The following is a 22,740-nucleotide window of genomic DNA, read 5'->3' on the forward strand; positions in this document are numbered from 1 at the left end:
TGAAAGCTTACACATTTCCTAACTTTTGTGTTTGTTTGCTTGTGCCACTGCTTGGTGAGCAGATTTTTTATCTATCCAGTTATATTTTCAAAAACTGAGATTTTTGTTGATACATGATAGATCATATGTACAATAAATCTTTCTCGTAAGTCTGTTTGTGCAGTTGTACACATACCTGTGTTTATCTGTGTGCATATGTTTTGTTTCAGTGATGCAGCATCATTCCTGGTGTCACAGCTAATGCCATTTGAAGAAAGAGAAAGAGAAGAATGGCTGGATAAAATTGTAGAACATATTCAAAAACAATGTCTGGAAACAACGAATATTGGAAAGGACAACATTGAGCTAGCAATACATGTAAAGTTGTCTGTTTATCTATGTAGGTTTAAAAAATTACTCTCATATTTAATTTAATATAACTCAATAAAATGATTTACTGCTTGTTGGAAAGTATCAGTAACACCATCAGTGCCATTTTCAGTGTGCTTAGAGATGCAATAAAGAGACAGTAACATTGTTTCTCATTTGCCTGAAGTAGCTGCATTTCATGATACTTCAACTGCTGGACAACTTTCCACAGATTTTTCAGTTCATTTTGAATAGGTTCATGATTGAAACTCAAAAAGTTCCGTGCTTGTTAACATCCAAAACTACTTTGAGAATTGCAAAACTCTATATATGGCTGATCATCATGACTTCTTTTTTGTAATGATGCAGAAGAAGAAGACATACTGAATAGAATCTTGATTGGTGATGTGACTTGGGCTTATTATGCTAACATGGAGACACATCTCCAGTAAACTGTGTGGTGTCGTTGCCCTACAAACCCCACCCCCCCTTCTCAAAAAAAAAAAAAATTGCAGGCAGAAAGGTTTACAGCCACTTTTTTTTTTTTTTTTTTTTTTTTTTTTTTTTTTTTTGGGGGGGGGGGGGGATGCTAAAGTAATTTTGTTGACAGATTTTATGGACTGTGGGAGGACAGTTTATTCTGAAGTTTTCAGTGGGACATTAAGAAAACTGAGAAGAGTTATGCAAAACAAGTGATGAGGTCCCTTAACTGCTGGTGCCGTATTTTTGCATGACAGTGCTTAGCAACACTTTGCCAAACAAACCAAGAATTGTTGCATCAGTTCAGATGAGACATTTTGAAATATACATTGCAGCCCATCCTCTGTTTTCCAGTGATTTTCACCCCTCTATGCACCTGAAAAAAGGTTTGGGCCCTATTGCTTTGAGTCTTTAACATCACCGGCTCTTCTTAAATGAATTGAAATTATGTAAAATAACTGGGAAATGAAAATATTCACTCTTGTAAATTCTGATGCGAAATAATCAGCAATGATGCAAACATTAAAGTAAACTTTGATTCTGTTGGTAATGCTTTTACATGGATTATTAAACAGTTAAATAGGAATTTTAAAATTGTAGTGGACCGCAGTTGGCTTGGAAGACAGTTCTTTTGGTAATCTATAAATTGACTGTGAAATTTATTGCTGTTTCCTTCTGGAAAAGAATATGTTAATTTATAATTGGACTTCACAATGTAAAAATAATTTCAGGTTCTATCGGAATTTAAATATAAAAATAACTATGCATGAAATGGCACTTGAAAATTACACAGACCAGAAGAAAAGCTTCTGTATTTAATTGTTCCACAATTACTAATCTTGTAAGGAAAGAAGTGGTATTTTAAATGTAATAAAAATGAATTTAATGATATGTTCAAGGTAATTGACACACACACACACACACACACACACACACACACACAATCACGGGGGGAAAAAATGTTGTCTGTGAACATAATACCTGATTCCTGTTCATTTAATTATTCCCAGAATCTGATTAAACACTGAGTCTCCACATAAGAATTAAAGCAGAACACCCAGCTAAATTATCTTCAGACCAAATCTATAGCATTTCAGACTTGAGTGAACTAACAAAGTGAGCGAACAAAATAAGCAGACAATGAGATGAAAAGTGATGTCAGGAACCATGTACAATGGTGTATATAATCACTTACGGTGACGATCTTCATCCAGTTAGAGATTACATTTGTGGTTACAGCACTGGTATGTCTGATACCGTTAACATATCCATAAAGTTTTATATGGTTCGTTTGAGCACTTAACAGTGTATGTTCCCACATATTCACATTAATAAAAAAGTCATGGGGAAAATTTTTGAAGTTTGGCTGTGACGCCATGAGACGAAGAGTGTCAAGTTGTTGTCATGGACCGGCTGCAATCTCGGGCAGCAGAATGTTATGCAAATGGAATTTTTCAGCTTTTTAAGAGGTGATAAATTCTTAGACCTCAATGTAGGTGATGTGAGAAATAATGTAGGTGTAGTTTTAAAATTGTTCTAATTTAATTAAGTATGCCAGCATTCCATTTACAACCTAACAGAATTTACTTTCCAGATAGCCCATGTATAAGCGTGCAAATTTGAAATAAAGTCTTTGTAGGTAAAATGATTTCATATGGCTGTTGTATGAAAGCAACTGTGTGTAAGTAGTTACAAGTGTAACTTGGAATTTTCCTGTGATTGTGTTATGAAATTGGCAAGTTGTTTAGCAAAATATAGTGTAAAGTGAACATTGTAAATTCTCATCCTGTATGCTGCTGGGCTATTGGGAATGATACTTAACTGAACAGCAGTGGCTCTTCGCTGATACTGTAGGTTCAGATCACACATTTACATTTATCCCATTTCTTACCTGACTGTGTATGAAGTACTCAAATTAATGGTCATGGGATCTACACTACAAATAATAGCCCACAGCTAGTAAGCACAGCTGGCAAAATGTGGTTAGCTTGACTGAATATTGTAATTTATTTATGGATTGTACATATGCAACAATACAAATGAAAGAAATGTTGTAATTATACCTAGTTCCATGTCCTCTGGTGGTAGTATGATCAGATTGTCAAGTTCTGATTACATTAACTGAGTCTAAAACACCTAGTGACCATGGAGTTCATAACTCTGTATAATGTTTCTGACATAATCACAGACCAGAACTTTATATGTAGTATAGTGAGAAACCAAAATTCAGTTTTTGTATTCCCAACTGCAAACATGATTGACTGTAAATCACCCATTTGGAAAATAAAATCCCACACATAATATTGTCACCTATGTAAGCCCATCTGTTGCAAAAAATTTCAAAGACCATCAATTGTGCATGATGTTCTGAGTCGAAGCACAGCATTGACACCCATGAAAACTTCTGGGTTGAGCTATACAATGATCTCCGCAACTTTATAAAGTCCTTAAATCAAACCTCTGCTGCTGCAGACATGTCTTCCTCCAAATGTTGCACCAACACCACCAAAGCCGCAATGCCATCTACCAACTAGAATAGTACTGTCTGCATTCTTACATCTTTTTTATCTTTGGTTCTGCCTCTTTAATGTTATTTAGGGGAATTCTAATGATGCTACCACCACACACCATTACACATATAGCATACCTGTCCACACAGATTTGTCTTTGACTTGTTTGCCATTCGGTGTCACTGTACACATTTCAGTGATGCCGCACATTACCAAATGGCTTGGCTATGTGCTACTGTTTGTACTGAATTGGGTATCATGGCTGTAATGTTTAACTGTTATTACCATGTTGTTTATCAGTCCAGCCATTCACTGCCCATGGGATTATATGGCTGTAAACCAGAACACACGTGTTTAAAGGGTTAAACATTGTTACATGGTGTTTTTTCCAATGCTGTTATTTTGGAGACTAAGACCATACATACATGAATATTTCTTGCGAAAGGAGGACCCACTTTATTGCTTATGTGGAGCACCTTTGACGGTGCTTCGCGCATCATCCTAACTGACATACATCTTGAACTGAAATTAGACATACTTCTACTTTAAATGCTATGCAGAAGTGAAGCCCTTCACAGTTACCCTAACTCCAATAGGCCACCGAGCAAGGTGGCACAGTGGCTAGCACACTGAGCTCTCATTCAGGAGGTTGACATTCAAATCCCTGTCCAGTAATCCTTATTCAGGTTTTCTCTGATTGCCCTAAATTGCTCCAGGCAAATGCTGGGATGGCACAGCTGTGATTTCCTTCCCCATACTTTCGTAATCTGAGCTTGTGCTGCTCCTCTAATGGCTGCACTGTCAGCTGGACTTTAAACTCTAATATTCCTTCCTTCCTTCGTCCCAGTAGACCCTCAGCTTTGCTGCACTCCTAAACCAATGCGTACTACTACCTTATGCTTCTTGAACGTACTCTTTTAATTACTTTTCCTTTTGTATATCACAGTGTTTTATGCCTATCCATATATGTATTTTATATATTGACTTCAGTGGGGATGATTGTGGAGGGGTAATTCCTCCCACCGTAGATAATACACTGTATTTTGAATGGTGTCATGCATAATGTTGACACACACAGACTCCTCCCTCCCCACTCTCCCTGCTGCCCTTTCCTTTTAGATATAACAACACTCACTGCTACTACAGAGCATATTGACTCTCCTTTTAATCCAAAAAATATACTTTTAAAAGTAAAACATGGCAGCTACTATTCAAGGTGAGAAGCTGCTCAAAACGTATGTGTGCAATGTTTCACAGGCTTCCAAGTGGATAAATTTGTAGTTAAGTCCCTTTAGATGATGCTGATCACCACTACCACACCACATTTTGCCTCCTGAAGGTAAGAACTCCTGAAGGTAAGAACTATATGACTGTTTTTTCGTATTTTTACACCAGTCTGTTTGATTATTGTACAGTTGGTTGTACATCATATAGTTCTCCTGCAATCACAAAAAGGACAAGTGTATCAAAATTTCATTATACAAAGAGAACAGATATAAATATTATTCTTCTGATTAATATGGCATGTCATTTTGAAGTGGCTTATAAATGCTTTTCAGTAGAGCTATTAAATTTTACACACTACACCACCATTGAATTGCAATCATTTTTATTAATTGCCATTTCAACAAATGCTAATTTTACCAAGAAATAAAATTTACATCAACAATATTTGTACATAGGAAGACAGATAATGTGTATGCTTACCTTGTGATGTCGTCTCACTTTGTGTGCATATCTTAAATATGGGATTCTGGCTGCAGCAACATATTGCTGTGTACTGGATAGAAAGACCAGTACTTTCAAAAGCTGCATTCACCAATGGTTAATATTACCTGAGAGTTTTTCCACAAAACTCGTGTTCCAGAATTCCACCTCCTCCTACTCCTCCTCTTCCTCCTCCTCCTCCTCCTCCTCCTCCTCCTCTTCCCAGAAGGGCCAGGGCCCCTCAGCGCACAAAAGGTCCAAACTGCAAGCTGGGAAACTGCCTTTGATGCATAAACCTCAGCCTTTAGCCCTATTGTAAAGTATACTCACTATGCCCCACGTCCCGGCACCATGTTCTCTCGGCCAATTACAGCAAGATCTGGTGTTCATTTTATTTCCTATCTCTGGCCATCATCTCACAACACTGACAAATATTTTTGTGGTGCAACTTTTGACAGTTCAGTATTGAGGGTAGGCTATTTTTCTACGTGTGCTGAGCACAGCATTTCTTACTTTTGGTTGTTGTGTTCATCAGGGAAGCAGTAAACAAACAACTGTAGTGAACAGAGCACTTAAATCAATTGACCTTTTATAAGTACACATGGTTATACATAAGTGAAACAACCCAAAAGGTAGAGTTATTTTTGTCCACTTGATATGATGTGAAACCCATAGAAGAGCAAACAAAGACGATGATTTTGTAAATCTGTTTTTCATGTAAACCAGTGTGAATTCATGAAACCTCAACTATCTTCTTGTTATGGCTCGTAACTCGAGATCAGTTGTATGAGGTAATATCTTGAAAGCTTCTCTCATTACCATTTCAACTGTAGGTAACATGAGATTCTCCAGCGTAACATGTTCCACTATTATCCTCTTAGGCCCATGAAATATGCTCGTGGAACTAGAAAATGTATTTTAAATAGGTAGTAGATAGTGAAGATGTGACTGTGTGCTTTATGTTGATATATATGTAGAAATGATGAATAAAGTGCTGATAAAGGACATCACGAAGATCTGCCCAACTAACTGTGTTTTATACTTGAGCAACAGAATGTAAAAGAGCTCCTACAAAAGGTGTTATGTCATTTTGTAGTGAGTTGTCATAGTTGTGAACTCTCTTACAACCCCTAAGTCCCTGCAGACAGTGAAGAAGTCTGTATGATATAAGTAGTGGAACTGAGTAGCATGTCCACAACTTCAAGAAAATACAAGACGACTGAAGGTTAAAATGGCCCCCCTCAAATGTATGTTTATGTAGTTCGATCTATAGTTGGACAGTGATAATAGTGAATTCTCAATCATACCAATGGAGCAAGGGCTTCCACCATTCACAAGTATGAAAATGAGTGAAAACTAGAAAATTTCAATCACAGTTAATAAAAGTTCACATAATAACTTAGCTGCTCCTTGTGATGAGGTACTTTGATATCCTCTTAGGCTGTTGTGTCAGAAAGTCCCAGTGCTCAACATTGCTGATGTACTAATTTTTAAATAAAATACAGTGTATAACTTTTTTTTGTTTTGTACTAGGACTAATATGGGTTTACAGTGATGATGTATACATTTTTTGTATGACAACCTCCGAAAGAATGAGATTTTCACTCTGCAGCGGAGTGTGCACTGATATGAAACTTCCTCTCAGATTAAAACTGTGTGCCGGACCGAGACTCGAACTCGGGATCTTTGCCTTTCGTGGGCAAGTGCTCTACCAACTGAGCTACCCAAGCACGACTTACGACGCGCCGTAACAGCTTTAATTACACCAATACTCGTCTCCTACCTTCCAAACTCCTCAGAAGCTCTTCTGCAAACCTTGCAGAACTAGCACTCCTCGAAAAAAGGGTATTGCAGAGACATGGCTTAGCCACAGCCTGGGGTATGTTTCCAGAATGAGATTTTCACTCTGCTGCAGATGGGTCGTAAGTCGTGCTTGGGTAGCTCTGTTGGTAGAGCACTTGCCCCGTGAAAGGCAGAGGTCCCAAGTTTGAGTCTTGGTCCAGCATACAGTTTTAATCTGCCAGGAAGTTTCTTAACCTCTGAAAGAGTCTCACACAAACAGCTTCTGAAAGACAATAATGCAGACTTACTCACTCACTGACTGACTGACTCCCTCACTGCCTCGGACTCTCTTACTCTTACTACTCCTGCCTATCCCCTTTTATATAAAACTAAACATTTGAATACATTGTTAAATGTAAAATTTACAAAATAACAATTATAAGTCATTACCTGATGTTAATATCTTACACAAAAAAATGGGCCACATATTACTGTACATGTTCTGATATTCAGTTTGCTAAAGTTTACTTAATTTCACAGATAACTTGGAGTTTTACAGTACAACAATTTAAATTACATTTTAGTTAATCATAAACCAATCACTTTGAATAAAATATTGTTAAGGGTATTTTGGATAGCTCTCAAGTAGAGCTATCATTTTAAATAGTCAAAATGAATAAACATTGTAGCTTTTCAGAAACAGGGGAGAAGTAAATTTTCAAGAATATGTGGTGCAACCTGGCTTTACAGTTCATATCATGAAATTTCAGAGTTGGATTATTAACAAACAGCTTACTCGTCTTCATTGCTAATTTAAATTGGACAACATATTAATGTGAATTTTAATCCGAGATAGTAAACTCACTTGTAGTTATTTTAGAGGGCAGTGCCAGATCAATTGAGATGTGAGAACTTAATTACAACCCATAACAAGGGAATCCTTCATTGTTTCACTTCACAATTTGACTGTTAAAAAACTTTTTAGTGTTTCTTGTCATGTTTAGTGTTTCTTGTCATGTTACTTTTCATTTGGGCTTATATATGTTTTATTGGATTGAAATGATCGTGGTAGAATTAGCTTGATTGCATATTGCCCTTCTGTTTTAACCAAATCATCCACACGGTAGTCTGACATTTTGATTTGCACAGTGTTAGGAAGTCCATTAATTTCACCATACTAATGCCAAGTTTAATTCATTTCTCACTACACAAAACTAAATGTCAAATTTTCTTCACTGCAATATACGAAACTAGATGTCTAATTTTCTCCACTTCAGTACACAAAACAACACATCTGATGTTCTCCACTGCAATGACATAGTATTATTCCAGCATAATGATGTGGCGTAACACATTGTTGACAGATCTCAGAAAAACTGACTTTTTGGTCAATAGACAATAGATTACATTTTTCTGGCGATGTTTTTGGAGCAACTTTTTCAGCCCAACTGTATCGACCAATGTTGGATGTCAGCTTCATCCCATGATGTAACAGTGTTGTGGTGTGTGATGTCAGGTGTGCAAGAACATTGACAGTATTTTCTTTTGTATTTATTACTGCATTGGAGTGTAGTTTGTGGTGGTAGATTGATCTGTAGCTTAGCCTGACAGATGGTGTAGGTTGAAAGGTGACAATTTGGTTGAGAGTTGGCAAAGCCAACGAACATGAATACAAAATCTTATCTGTCATGGCACATGGAGCTGTAGTGTTAGGTTGTGAGCTGGTGGAGCGGTATCAAATGTGTAAGTTAATCCATATATCCCACATGTGGAAGAAAGGGTGTAGACTTCCTCTTTTCTTCCTTTCAGTGACTGGCATTTTGGCTTACAGAGCTGTCTTAATCTTATGGGGTGTTTGTCCATCTTTCTTTAATTGTTGTTCTAGATGTAGGTGTTTGTCTCAGCCCTCTTCCATCAAATTAGTAAACTTGAAAACAGGCAGCCACTTTTCTCCCACTCCACAGTAAACTGAATATTTCCATAAATGGAGTTAAGATGTTCCAAAAACTCCATTAGTTTATCCTCACCTTGGCACTGTAGTATAAATGTTTCTCCAGAACAATGTTAGTTTCGGAACTGTGGAGTTCAGTGCTTTTTCCTAAAAATTCTTTATACTTAAATTAACCACCAGGGGAGTGAGAGGGCTGTCCATGAAGGAACTGTCAATCTGTTCAAAATATTGGATATCAAATCAAAAGTAAGTCAGATTTAGCACATCCTTAAATAATGCTATTATGCCTGCCTCAAACTTGATGGCAGTCAGTGATAAAGAATCAGCGAGAGGTACTTTAGTAAACTAGGAGATGATGTCAAAGCTAAGTGATATATCAGAGTTATGTTTTAACATTTTTGACACACCATTAAAATCGCTCAAATAAGATACATTCACATTTCCTCATAAAATGTTTAAGAATAATTCTAACATCCTTTGCTGCTTCCGTAGATTCTTCAATGGAATTGTAACATCTGCTGACACCATGTGGCCAAAATCCGTCAGTTGATGGCTACTAAGGAGACTCAGTTCCCTGAAACCAAACAACCCAACATTAAAAATTACATGTGCTTGGGTAAAAATTGTGTTAATACAGAGATTATGTCTGAAGGAGTCTGCGCAATCGTACGTTTGGACACTTTCAATGAACATACATCTAAACAGTGCATTTGAAGCTGCGGCAGTTTGTGTCCACTTGTCAGTCAGACTAGCAGTATGTAATATCATTTACCCTTAGACAGATACAGACCATACCACAGGCTAGTGGAACAGTTACCCCTACTCTTCCTCCTACTGGCGGACTTCAGTGCCCACAATCCTCTGTGGGAACAGCAAACACATCTAACAGGGGCCAAGAAACAGAGCAGTTAATTTCAGGAGTGGAAGTCTGCCTACTTCACACTGGAGTTGAAGCATATTTCAGCATGAGCCATGGATTGCACTCAGCCATATACATTACAATCTGCAACCTGAGAATCCCTGATCAAGTTTAATGTCCACCGCGACCTCTGTGATGGCAACCACTTTTCTGTCACACTCTTTCCCAAATGATCAACCAGTGGGATACATGCCACATTGGTTGCTTTAGAAATCCAAGTGGCAAGCTTTCACCTCCAAAGACACCTTAAAGCTAGTCAACAGAAGGGTTTCGAAGTAGTTGTACAAGATGCCCTAGACCCAATGAAATCGACAATCAAATGGTATAGAGGTACTCAAGGTACCCTCTGCCATACACCGTCAGATGGCTTGCAGAGTATGGATGTAGATGTAGATGTACATGTAAAAAACCTTACCAATGACAACATATAACACATCCTTGGATCTTTCGGTTGTATTTGACAAGAAGGTAAATTTACCTTCCAGGTTTGGGAGAGTATTATTATTCCTATCCTGAAACCAGGAAAAAAAATTCACAAATTTTGGTTAATTATTGTCCATTCTTTTTAATGAACAGGCTTTATAAATTATTTGAAAGAATAATCAACCGGACTGGAAGATGAAAAACATTTATCACAATTTTGAAGGGGCTTTTGGGCAATCTGGTCCACCACAGACCAACGTATGTGTCTGAAATTTGCAGTGCACAATGCTTTCATGCATCGCCAACACCTGATGACTGTCTTCTGCGATCTGCAGAGGCTTATAATACTACCTGGTGCCATCAGATCCTATCTACTCTGAATGAATGAGTGGGTATTTTGGGGGTGCTTATCCACTTTTGTACAATGTTTCCCATTCCTGCGACTGTTCCTATTCCAGATAGGTTCAGCCCTCAATAACAAATATAAACAGGAAATAGAATTCCTTTAGGGGCTCATTTTGAACATAAACCTCATCACCATTACAGTCTATGGTATTGTGTCTGCCTTGGGACCCATGGTCTCACCATCACTGTATATGGACTACCTTTACCTGTCTTGCGGTTCATCAGTGCGCACCACAGAGCAACAGTTTCAGGGAGCCGTACAGAAATCACAAAACTGGGCCCTGAATAATGGGTAGCAATTTTTGTGTACAAAAACTGTCACCTGGCCTTTTATTGTACTTTGGACTGTGCGTCCTCATGCAGAACTTTGCCTCTGTAACCAGTTACTTGAAGTCATTGAAAAACTCAAAATTTTTGGGCCTTTTATTTGAGAGTAAGTTAACATGGTTACCACATGTACATCTGCTGGAGTGAAATTGCATGAGAAAACTTAATTGGGGATCAGTTTTGAAAAGGCTTCAGATTCTGTGAAACAAGATGTTACGGAAGACTGCAATTCCACAGAAGATTCTAATCATCATCAGAGGTCTGTATGATGGCTACAAATGTCATGTGCTCAATAGATCCAGGAGAGGTAACAGCTGGAGTCTGGCAGGGCTGTATTTTGTCACCAATGCTCTTCCTACTTGTCCTTGACTTAGTTATGAGAAGAGTCACAGCAGGCAGGAGATGAGGAATGCAATGGGGGATCCATGAATGTCTGAATGATTAGGCTTCGCAAATGAAATTGTTTTATTAGCTCTGAAGGCTGACAGATATGAAAGCTAAATTAAACTTGCTGAAAAAATAACCATATGTTGCTGGGTTAAAGATAAACATGAGTGAAACAAAGGAAAAAAGTGGGATATCGGATTATGGGTGACGCTGAGTTTGATGAGAATGAGGCGCTTAGGTTTAGCGCATTCGAAATATAAAGAAAATGAGTTCGATAATAGGAATGCTGCAGACGGGGGGGGGGGGGGGGGACGTGAGCAAGAGGAAATGAAAAATAGTACTCTTAGCCAAGTCTTGGATCAGTCGGCAAGAGCTCGGCTAAATACTCTGATGATCGGTAAACCAGAAAAAGGTCACTTAATTGAAGATATGATTGTGCACATGGCAAGGATGGGACAACTTATGGGAAAGTGAAATGAAAATGGACTCATTAACAGAACGGAAAAAGTTTGTGAACGGATGCAGTGACCTACTACAACTGTCAAATTTTCCCCCCCGCGGGTCCGGGGATTAGAATAGGCCCGAGGTATTCCTGCCTGTCATAAGAGGCGACTAAAAGGAGTCCCTCCCCCTCAAGGGGGTAGTTCGCGCCTGCGTCCGGAGACGGACAGTTCCACGACCTCTATTTGCGGTCATTTTGGTTTATCACTTCTTCTCGTTTCTTCCTTCCTTTGGTTGGTTCCTTTCTTTGCTCTTCTCCATCTCACTGTCTTCCTTACTCTTTCCCTTGTCTTCTTCTCCTTGCCTTCTCATTGCCTTCTTCTCCTTGCCTTCTCTGGTCTCCGCCTCAGCGTTTGAGACAGTCTGTCCTCTCTCTCCCTCTCTCTCTTCTTTCCTCTTCTTCCTTCCTCCCTGTGCGCGCCTGAAGGCCGACCCACGCGTTCGCATGCGTAGCCGGTGACGGGGTAACGCGTAATTCCCCGCCCTGGGTAGACAAGTAAGGCATGCACGTACCCCCTGGTAAAGGCCAGGCCCAGGGAGGGGTGATTGCCTGAGCTGATACCTTCTGACCATGCCGATTGGTCCCTCCGTCTGTTTCTCGGGAGGTGTGACCTGAGGTATAAACATTCACCTAAGGTGGGAGTGCCCTCTGAGAGGGTCCCCACAAGGAAGGAGCGCGCCATCGGAGATGCTGGCAATCATGGGGGATTCCTCCGCAATGGATTTTTCTTCTTCTCTCTCGACTTCTGCCCATAAACGGAAACTTGACCAGCCACCAGTGACAAAAGTACTACCGCCTGCCCCACAGTTCCTCGTAGTTTCTCGATCTGAGGACGGCAAGGATTTTTCGTCTGTCAACCCTTTCGTTATCCAGAAGGGCGTAGATGCCATAGCCGGATCTGTCAAGTCGTGTACCAGGTTGCGTAATGGTACCTTGTTACTAGAAACTGAGAGCGCCTTTCAGGCACAAAAACTGCTTCGGGCCACACTCCTGTACACGTTCCCTGTCCGGGTGGAGGCTCACCGCACTTTGAATTCGTCTCGTGGTGTGGTATATACTCGATCACTCGACGGATTGACTGACGAGGAGATTCAGTCTTTCCTCGCTGAGCAGGGCGTGACGGCTGTCCGTAGGGTCATGAAAAAGGTCAACAATGACCTTGTACCGACCCGGACACTTTTCTTGACCTTTGATAGTGTTCAGCTGCCGTCGCGTATCAAAGCGGGCTACGAGGTTATTTCTGTTCGCCCCTATGTCCTGACACCTACGCGCTGCTACCAGTGTCAGCGTTTTAATCACACTCGCCAGTCTTGTTCCAATGCAGCTAAATGTGTCACTTGTGGCAGGGATGCCTATGAGGGTGACTGTCCACCTCCGTCTCCTCGTTGTGTGAACTGTCAGGGTGACCATGCAGCGTCCTCCCCCGACTGTCCCATCTACAAGGAAGAAAGCTGTATCCAAGAAATTCGGGTCAAAGAGAACGTGTCCACCTTGGCTGCTCGCAAGCTATTTGCTAGTAGGAAGCCCACGCTGCTCCCAGTGGGAAAATACAGTACTGTCCTCGACTCTCCTCTGACTACCAGGGAGGTGGTGACGCAGACATGCGATCTGACCTTTAGCACCTTGGTCGTCAATTCGGCCAGTGCTAAGATCGCGTGGTCGACGTCTCCTCTTCCTCCCGTCACCCCTCCAACACAAGCACCTTCATCAGCTTCTGCCAAGACGAAGACCCAGAAGTCAGATGCACGGGCCTTCAAGAAGGAACCGTCTCGCGCAGACTTCCTACGTACCTCGACCTCCCAGCCGTCGACCAGTACTTCCACTAAAAGACCTTCCAAGAAGGCTCATAGGAAGCACAGTTCTCCTTCTCTGCCACGGCGTGTTTCTTCTCCTGCGCCACCCAGCGGTTCCCGCCCCAGGCCGTCATCCGTTTCGCCTGGCCGCACCGCTGGTAGCCGAACGTCTGGCTGTCCACCGGCGGAGGAAGCTCCTCCTCCCGGCCATCTTAACAAGATGGCCGATGAACCTATAGAACCAATGGACGATGACTGTCCGCCTATTGATAGCGGCGGCAGTACTTGCTCGAAGCCAGGCCCTCAGCGGCCTTCGAGGTGACCCCTTCTTTCATCTTCCTTTTCTTCTCACGATGGCACTTATTCACTGGAATGTTCGCAGCATTCGCTCCAACCGAGAGGACTTGAAGTTGCTGCTCCGCTTGCACCGCCCGCTTGTCGTAGCCCTCCAGGAAACGAAGCTACGCCCATGTGATCACATTGCCTTGGCACACTACACCTCTGTGCGTTTTGACCTACCCCCTGTGGTAGGTATTCCGGCTCATGGAGGGGTTATGTTGCTGGTCCGGGATGATATTTACTACGATCCCATCACATTGCACACCGGCCTGCAGGCAGTTGCTGTCCGAATTACTCTCCCCACTTTTACGTTTTCTATTTGTACCGTTTACTCTCCATCGTCGTCTGCCGTTACCAGGGCAGACATGATGCACCTTATTGCTCAGCTACCTGCACCATTTTTGTTAACTGGAGACTTCAATGCCCACCATCCCCTTTGGGGCTCTCCAGCATCCTGCCCGAGGGGCTCCCTGTTAGCAGACCTTTTCAGCCAGCTCAATCTTGTCTGCCTCAATACTGGCGCCCCTACTTTTCTTTCGGACACATCTCATACCTATTCCCATTTAGACCTCTCTATATGTACTACCCAACTTTTACGCCGGTTTGAGTGGTATGCACTTTCTGATACATATTCGAGCGACCACTTCTCGTGTGTCATCCATCTCCTGCATCATACCCTCTCTCCGTGCTCAGCTAGTTGGACCATCTCCAAAGCAGATTGGGGGCTCTTCTCTTCCAGGGCGACCTTTCAGGATCAAACCTTCACAAGCTGCGTTAGTCAGGTCGCACACCTCACGGAAGTCATTCTCACTGCTGCTGAATATTCCATCCCTCACACTACTTCTTCTCCACGTCGCATACCGGTCCCCTGGTGGACCGCAGCATGTAGAGACGCTTTACGTGCTCGTCGACGTGCTTTACGCACCTTTAAACGCCACCCTACAGTGGCGAATTGTATCGTTTATAAACGATTACGTGCGCAGTGCCGTCGTATTATTAAAGAAAGCAAGAAAGCCAGCTGGGCTGCTTTCACAAGCACCTTCAACAGTTTTACTCCTTCTTCTGTTGTCTGGGGTAGCCTGCGCCGTCTATCTGGCACTAAGGTCCACTCACCAGTTTCTCGCTTGACGGTCGCGAATGACGTCCTTGTGGTCCCTGAGGATATCTCCAATGCCTTCGGCCGCTTTTTCACAGAGGTTTCGAGCTCCGCTCATTACCACCCTGCCTTCCTACGCCGAAAACAGGCAGAAGAGGCTAGGCCACCTAACTTCCGCTCCTCAAATCGTGAAAGTTATAATGCCCCTTTCACCATGCGGGAACTCGAAAATGCACTTGCCCGGTCACGGTCCTCTGCTCCAGGGCCTGATTCTATTCATATTCAGATGCTGAAGAACCTTTCTCCTTAGGGTAAAGGTTTCCTTCTTCATACTTATAATTGCATCTGGATTGAGGGACATGTTCCCGCATGCTGGCGCGAGTCTATTGTTGTACCGATTCCTAAGACGGGGAAGGACAAGCACTTGCCTTCCAGTTATCGACGCATCTCGCTTACCAGCTGTGTCTGTAAGGTGATGGAGCGAATGGTTAACTCTCGTTTGGTTTGGCTGATCGAATCTCGACGCCTACTTACCAATGTACAATGTGGATTTCGTAGGCGCCGCTCTGCTGTTGACCATCTGGTTACCTTGTCGACCTTCATTATGAATAACTTCTTGCGGAAGCGCCCGACCGCAGCTGTGTTCTTTGATTTGGAGAAGGCTTTTGACACCTGTTGGAGGGCGGGCATTCTCCGCACCATGCATACATGGGGCCTTTGCGGTCGCCTCCCTCTTTTTATTCATTCCTTTTTAATGGATCGACAGTTCAGGGTACGTGTGGGTTCTGTCCTGTCGGACACCTTTCTCCAGGAGAATGGGGTGCCACAGGGCTCAGTTTTGAGCGTCGCTCTCTTCGCCATAGCGATCAATCCAATAATCCTCCCAGCTGATGTATCAGGCTCCCTTTTCGTGGACGATTTTACCATCTACTGCAGCGCGCAGCGTACATGTTTCCTGGAGCGCTGTCTTCAGCGTTCTCTTGACCAACTTTACTCCTGGAGTGTCGCCAATGGCTTCCGTTTTTCTGCCGGTCTGTATTAACTTCTGGCGCTACAAAGAGTTTCTCCCACCGTCCTTACGACTCGTCCCGTTGCTCTCCCATTCGTGGATACAACAAAATTTTTAGGTCTTACATTTGACAGGAAACTTAGCTGGTCTCCACATATGTCTTATTTGGCTGCCCGTTGTACCCGTTCTGTAAATGTCCTTCGTGTTCTCAGTGGTATGTCGTGGGGAGCGGATCGAACCGTCCTACTTCGCCTATATCAGTCGATCGTCCGCTCAAAGCTGGATTATGGGAGCTTCGTATACTCCTCTGCACGGCCGTCCATCTTACGCCGCCTCAACTCCATACAACATCGGGGTTTACGTCTTGCGATCGGAGCATTTTATACTAGTCCCGTCGAGAGTCTTCATGCTGAAGCCGGTGAATTGGCACTGCCCTACCGGCGCAATATACTGCTTTGTAGGTATGCCGGTCGGCTACTGTCAATGCCCGACCACCCGTCTTATCGTTCCTTTTTTGACGACTCGCTCGATCGTCAATACGGGTTGTATGTCTCTGCCCTGCTACTCCCTGGAGTTCGCTTTCATCGCTTCCTTCAACACCTTGAATTTTCACTCCCTGCAACCTTTAGAGTGGGCGAGAGCCACACGCCACCTTGGCTCCAGGCTCAGGTTCGCGTTCACCTTGACCTCAGCTCGCTCCCCAAGGAGGTTACCCTCGGTTCGGTATACTGCTCCCGTTTTGTCGAACTTTGTTCGAAGTTCATTAATATGACCTTCATTTATACAGATGGCTCTGAGACCAATGACGGGGTCGGTTGTTCTTTTATTGTCGGGACACAAAGTTTCAAATACCGGCTCCATGGCCATTGTTCAGTCTTCACAGCTGAGCTCTTTGCCCTCTACCAGGCTGTTCTTTACATCTGCCGCCACCGACATTCTGCTTATGTCATCTGCTCAGATTCCCTGAGCGCCATCCAGAGCCTCAGTGATCTGTATCCGGTTCACCCTTTCGTGCACCGGATCCAACGCTCTCTTCAGCAGCTGGTGGACGACGGTTCTCCGGTTTGCTTTATATGGGTTCCTGGCCATGTCGGTATCCCTGGGAACGAAGCTGCAGATGCCGCGGCCAAGGCTGCGGTCCTCCAGCCTTGGACAGCTTCTTGTTGTGTCCCTTCATCAGATTGTAGCAGGGTCGTTTGTCAGCACATTTTATCGCTGTGGCATGCCGATTGGTCTGCCCTTACGGACAACAAGCTTCGGGCCTTGAAACCTCTTCCCGCGGCTTGGACATCCTCCTCACGCCCCTCTCGGCGGGAGGAGGTAGTTTTGGCCCGGTTACGAATTGGACACTGCCGGTTCAGCCATCGCCATCTGCTGACAGCAGCGCCGGCGCCGTTCTGCCCATGTGGGCAGTTGCTGACGGTCCGCCCCATTTTAACGTCCTGTCCGGATTTTACTACACTGCGTCTTGATCTTGGCCTGCCATGTACTCTTGATGCCATTTTAGCGGATGACCCAGGAGCAGCTGCTCGCGTTCTTTGTTTTATCAACTTGACCAACCTGTCTAAGGACATTTGATTATGCTGTTTTTTTAATCCTATGCCTGTTGATCTTTTATCGTGTTTTCCTTTTTAATTGCTGTTTTAAACTTGTGCCTCACGGTGCATTCCTAACGTAGTCTGGGCGCTAATGACCGTTGAAGTTGTGCGCCCTTAAAAAAAAAAAAAAAAAAACCTGTCAAATTTGATCGACGACGAGCGGATTTGGATGATTCTGATGATGATATATAGTGAAATAGCTGGAAGAAAGAAGGAAACTGCAACTGAAAGAAAACAGTCTGAAATTAATTTAAAAGGACTGAATTATAGAGTTTTCATATCCATAATATTGTTTATGATACATGCTCATTAACTTTCAGTTAATACAAGCTTATATTCTTTATGGAAGCTTGTAAAATTACACTGCATTAAATGATGAAAATAATTCTGGGAACATGGAAGTGGCGATGCTTTGAAGGGGAGCGGCAAGTGGAGTTGGCAAGTCACTACTGTATCTGGGTAGTGTGGTGACAGGAGATGACAGAGTCGGAGAAGATGTGAAGAACCACTTAAGGAAGGTAAATGCTGCCTTCATACAGCTGTATCCAATATGAAGAAACAGAAACATCACATGCAAAACTAAAATTTATATTTTTAATACAGATGTGAAGGCTGTCTTTCTGTACGGTAGTGAAAGTTGGAAAGCAGATGAAAAGATAATATCACATTTACAGAGCATCATAAATAGGTGTCTCTGGCACATAATGGTGGCCAGAAAAAATAAGTAACGAGGATCTCTGGAGAAAAACAAACCAGACAGCAGTATAAGAACAAATACGTGAAAGAAAGTGGAGATGGCTGGGTCACACATTGAGAAAGCCAGGTGAAGCAGTTGAAAGAAAACATTGGAAAGGGACCCCAAGGAGCAAGGAAGAAAAGCAGGCCTATAGGTACATGGACAAGGACAGTGGAAGCAGAACCAAGGAGAATTGGCAAGAGCTGTGCAGAATTAAGGGAAATGGCCAAAGAGATGGATGGCAAGTTCTCTTGGAAGTCCTGTTCCCTCACAGAGGTCAATGAAATTGAGTAAGTCACCTCCTGGGGATAGGCTCACGCTATTCTTCTGTGAGTCTACAAAGTTCTGATCTTACCCCACGTGGACTATGAATTTGTTACTTATGGATCGTCAGCAGCATCAGTGCTGAGCTTGGTAAACTCTGTCCACGACAGTGGTGTGCAATTGGCAACTGCAGCCTTCCATGCCCATAGGCAGCATTCTGGTGGAAGCTGGTATCCCACCCCTGAGGGCCAAACACCAGCAGCAACTTGTGGCGAATTATGTAGTCATAATGCCTGTCCAATGCTTAAACATTCATTTTGCTCGACTCTTTTTCACACCAGTATTACAGACTGTTTACGAATCGGCTAGACATAGGTAGGCTAGGTGGGTGTAATTGTAATCTCTGTGCAAGGACCTGCAACTCCTTGCGCTGTTGTCTGTGTACATTGAGTTCCCTCTGAACACCCCCAACAGTGTGTACCCACACCTGTGGTTCAGATGAACCTCATTCATGGCCGTAAGGGAAATAAGACCCCGCCATTCTCAGATGTCATTTTCATTCAGCCAGAGTTCATCTCCATGACTACTCCAGTTTGAAATACATCTACACAGATGGTTTAAATGTCATTGCTTTTGTGTACACAAGGGGGTGGAAGATGGATTCTCTGGTGAGTGCATGCAGTGTGTGCACTGCAGAGTGGGGAGCCATATCTGAGGCTTAGTAACACATCTAACTTCTTGCAACAAAAAACTTTCTGGTTTATAGTGTTTCCATTAGCTGCTTTCATAGGCATATCTCAGTGCTACCCCAGAAACTTTATGGCTGCCAAAATCCAAGACCTATTAGTTGACCTCCACAGCTCCAGACTCACCATAACTTTCATCTGGACACTGGCTCATTAGAGCATACTGAGATATGAACTCGCAGACAAATTTGCAGAAGCAACTACACGAGAAAAACATGAACTCAAAGTACCGGGCAAAGAATTATGATTGCTATGCAACATATGTTTTGTCCGTCAAGAGGACTCAGCCCACTGCAGCTTTGGTAGCCCTCTCACAATAACCCATATTCTCAAATAGTGTGCCCTGCTGACTAATTTGAGGCAAGCTATAAACCTGTATATCTCTCTACCCCACATACTTGCAAACAGTGATATAGCAGCTAAGTTTCCTTAGCAAAAGTATACATTACAATAAAATTTAATTCACGTGATTGTTCAGCGTCAGGATAGGATGTGGAGGGCCACCTTTCGCTGTGACATGTGCCCCTACTGGCCTCCAGCTACCTTCTCCTTCATACTCTCACACCTATTATATCTATATATACATATTTTATTTATGTAACTGTTTAAGCTCTCCACTCTGTACAAGTTTTCATTTTCTCAGTACATGTTAGTCATACTGCTTCTGTTGACTCTTCTTAGTGTATCTGTTAGTTATGTTGGTAAGTGACGGTTGCCGAGGATGCGCTTCCCACCACAGATATCTGGTGCAGGGAGCCCCAGCTGCAATCGCTTCCCCAGTGACATCTGTTCCCTCTGACAAGCTACAGTTCCTAGCTGCCTGTATTTTATCTCACTTCTAACCATCTGACATAAGCTTCTGTCATGTCTCCATTATTTTAGGAGGCTTGAATCATCCAACAACTGATTCATAAGTGGTGGGTATGACAAGATATTATAAACTACGCAGAACAGATAATGATATTAATATCAGGTCTCAGTTGAAACATAATATCATCTTGACACAATATTTCGGCAGTTCTCCTGGCCACCATCTTCAGGTGTGCATTAACTTGCTGGAACTGAAATCAAACCACAGAACTGGCTTCTTTGTACACCGGCTGTAGATCCACCGCACATGCACAAACATAACTGCTGTCTAGCTCAAAGCACAACAGTGTACCAGTGGTGAAAACTTGTGGAAACGAGTTGACACCTTTCAATGATCAAAACAGAGACCGTTGCTCTTTAATGTCAAACAGAATAGGGTTCCAAGTCTTACTTAAATGATATCCCTTATTTATGTTTATAATATTGTCAAATAGCCGGATTTCAATAGCTTCTTTCACTAAGAAGCCCCAATAACATGATGCAGGGGCAGCCACTTGTGTCTCAGTATAAAACATTTTACGTGCTTCAGTAAGACAATGTTCCACAACCACAGATTTTTCTGGCTGCAGTAAATGTGTGTCGCAGTGGTGCTTCATGCATTGATCCTGGACTCTATGAATTGTCTGTCCAATATAGGCTTTCTGAGTTGTTACTTTGCCCAATTATTCACCAATTAACTGCAAAGAATCTTCAAGAGGAAATCTGGTAAAAAGTGACACATCAAAACTAACGAACAAATCTGATACACAGACTTCAAACGCTGAATAAAAACCAGGGAATTTGAAATATGATGATCACATTTACCGTTGTTGGGGCTGAGAATGGGTGCCAAATTCTTGGCCAAGTTGTAATTTGGAGCACATAAATTGCTAACAGTAGCCCGAAGAGGGACCCCTTGCTTCTGTGCATTAGGCAATCCGTATAGTCTCAATGAGACTGCAGTACCAGATCGAAGTTTTTTAAGAACATTGTAAGATAATTAACTCTTCTTCAAAAGTGTAAGTGTCTTGTGTTTTATATGTTCAGTTGGTTCATTCTGTAATCTTTGGTATGCTGAGTCTGCAAGTAAAAGATCCATTCTACTCAAATAATTGTCCCACAGAAGAAGAACCATTACATTGCCCTTGTCTGATGGTAGGATGACTAAATCCTGGTCTTTTCTGATGGATCGGATCATGTCTCTTTCATGATGGTGGCACCCAATGCAATGTATGCGAGACCTCTTGCCCAAATGCATCAGCTAGATCCTTGGGAAACCTGGACACCGCTTGTTCAACCGCTGAGATGTATTCAGTAATGGGAACGTTACTGGGTGAAGGAGCAAAATTTAACCCCTTTTCCAATATTGTCAGCATAGCATCGTCCAGTTGTTTTTTTGTGGGATTAATCACAACATATCAACAGGTGTCATCTCTGTTATTGCAGATTGTGAACAAAGCCATTGAAACTTCGAAGATAGCCTACTGACAGTGTTTCCATGGGCCCAGTTTGATACTGCTCAGAACGAACTGTCAGTCCATTCCCAGGATGTAACAGGCAGTAGTGCAGATACTCCAAATGCAAATGAAATAAACCCTTGGATATGAAATCCAGTTTCTGTATATAAAACAAATGTGCTCCTTTACTAAGGCAAAACAAGCACACTTCTTAATGTTGTTGGGCAGTTTTGTCCCAATGTAATGAACAGTTCTGGCAAATTTAGGTATAATACCTTCATTTTGGCATCTCAGCAGAAAAGTGAGGGCTCTCAGCAACTCCCCCTCCTTTTTATGAAGTTTCAAACATACCTCCTCATAGAGGCTCATGATGTGACTCCATAAAATTTCCTGGCATATTAATTGATGATATTCATATGTCTCCAGCCAGAACATAATGTCATCTTGACATAATATTTTGGTAGTCCACCTGGCCGCAATCTTCAGGCAAGTAAGCTGTCACACTAACTCGCCGGAACTGAAATCAAACTGCAGTGGAGGCTCCTTTATACACCACCTGTCGGTCCACTGCACTTTCGCAAACACAACTACTCTCTAGTGCAGAGCACTAACAGTGCACTGCTGGTGAAATCTTACGGAAACAATAAACCTGTATCAAACACTTGCAAGCTAACATCCCAAAGATGTTCAGGCTCACATGCGGTTACTCTTCGTCAAAATGTCTTGGCTCAAACTCACCTAGGGGTTGAACCCCATGTGTCACATTACACGCCCTAAATTACACACTTGTGACCCTTTGGTTAAATTATCTGGCCGATGGCAAGTTTGCGAATTGTATGACACATACAATGTTAATATAACATATAACAACAGTAATAATAATAATAATAATAATAATAATAATAATAATAATAATATTGGGAGCTAAATTGACGACCCATAAATGATGTAGGCCACGTAGTTGCGATTTGGTTAGAATAATGTTGATTCAGAAAGCAAACTATTAGCAAAAGTGCTCGTATTTAGAAATACTATTACACTCAACTGCATATCCATATGGCACAGTTAGATCATTCACAGCCTCATCATGAATTTCAATTCCAATACTCCAC

General features: G+C 42.4%; 1 protein-coding gene across 2 annotated transcripts in view; it reads left to right on the top strand.

Moving 5' to 3' along the window:
• Positions 1-22,740, top strand: part of LOC126258671 (DNA polymerase epsilon subunit 2) — a 137,149-nt gene that overhangs the window by 25,450 nt on the left and 88,959 nt on the right. For both annotated transcript variants that reach the window (XM_049955662.1, XM_049955659.1), the window contains exon 2: positions 210-357. In XM_049955662.1, coding sequence (XP_049811619.1) covers positions 241-357 — 117 coding nt within the window. In that variant the 5' untranslated portion in view covers positions 210-240. The remainder of the gene's footprint in view (positions 1-209; positions 358-22,740) is intronic.

This window comes from Schistocerca nitens, chromosome 1 (genome assembly GCF_023898315.1).
Source record: "Schistocerca nitens isolate TAMUIC-IGC-003100 chromosome 1, iqSchNite1.1, whole genome shotgun sequence".
Taxonomy (NCBI): domain Eukaryota; kingdom Metazoa; phylum Arthropoda; class Insecta; order Orthoptera; family Acrididae; genus Schistocerca; species Schistocerca nitens.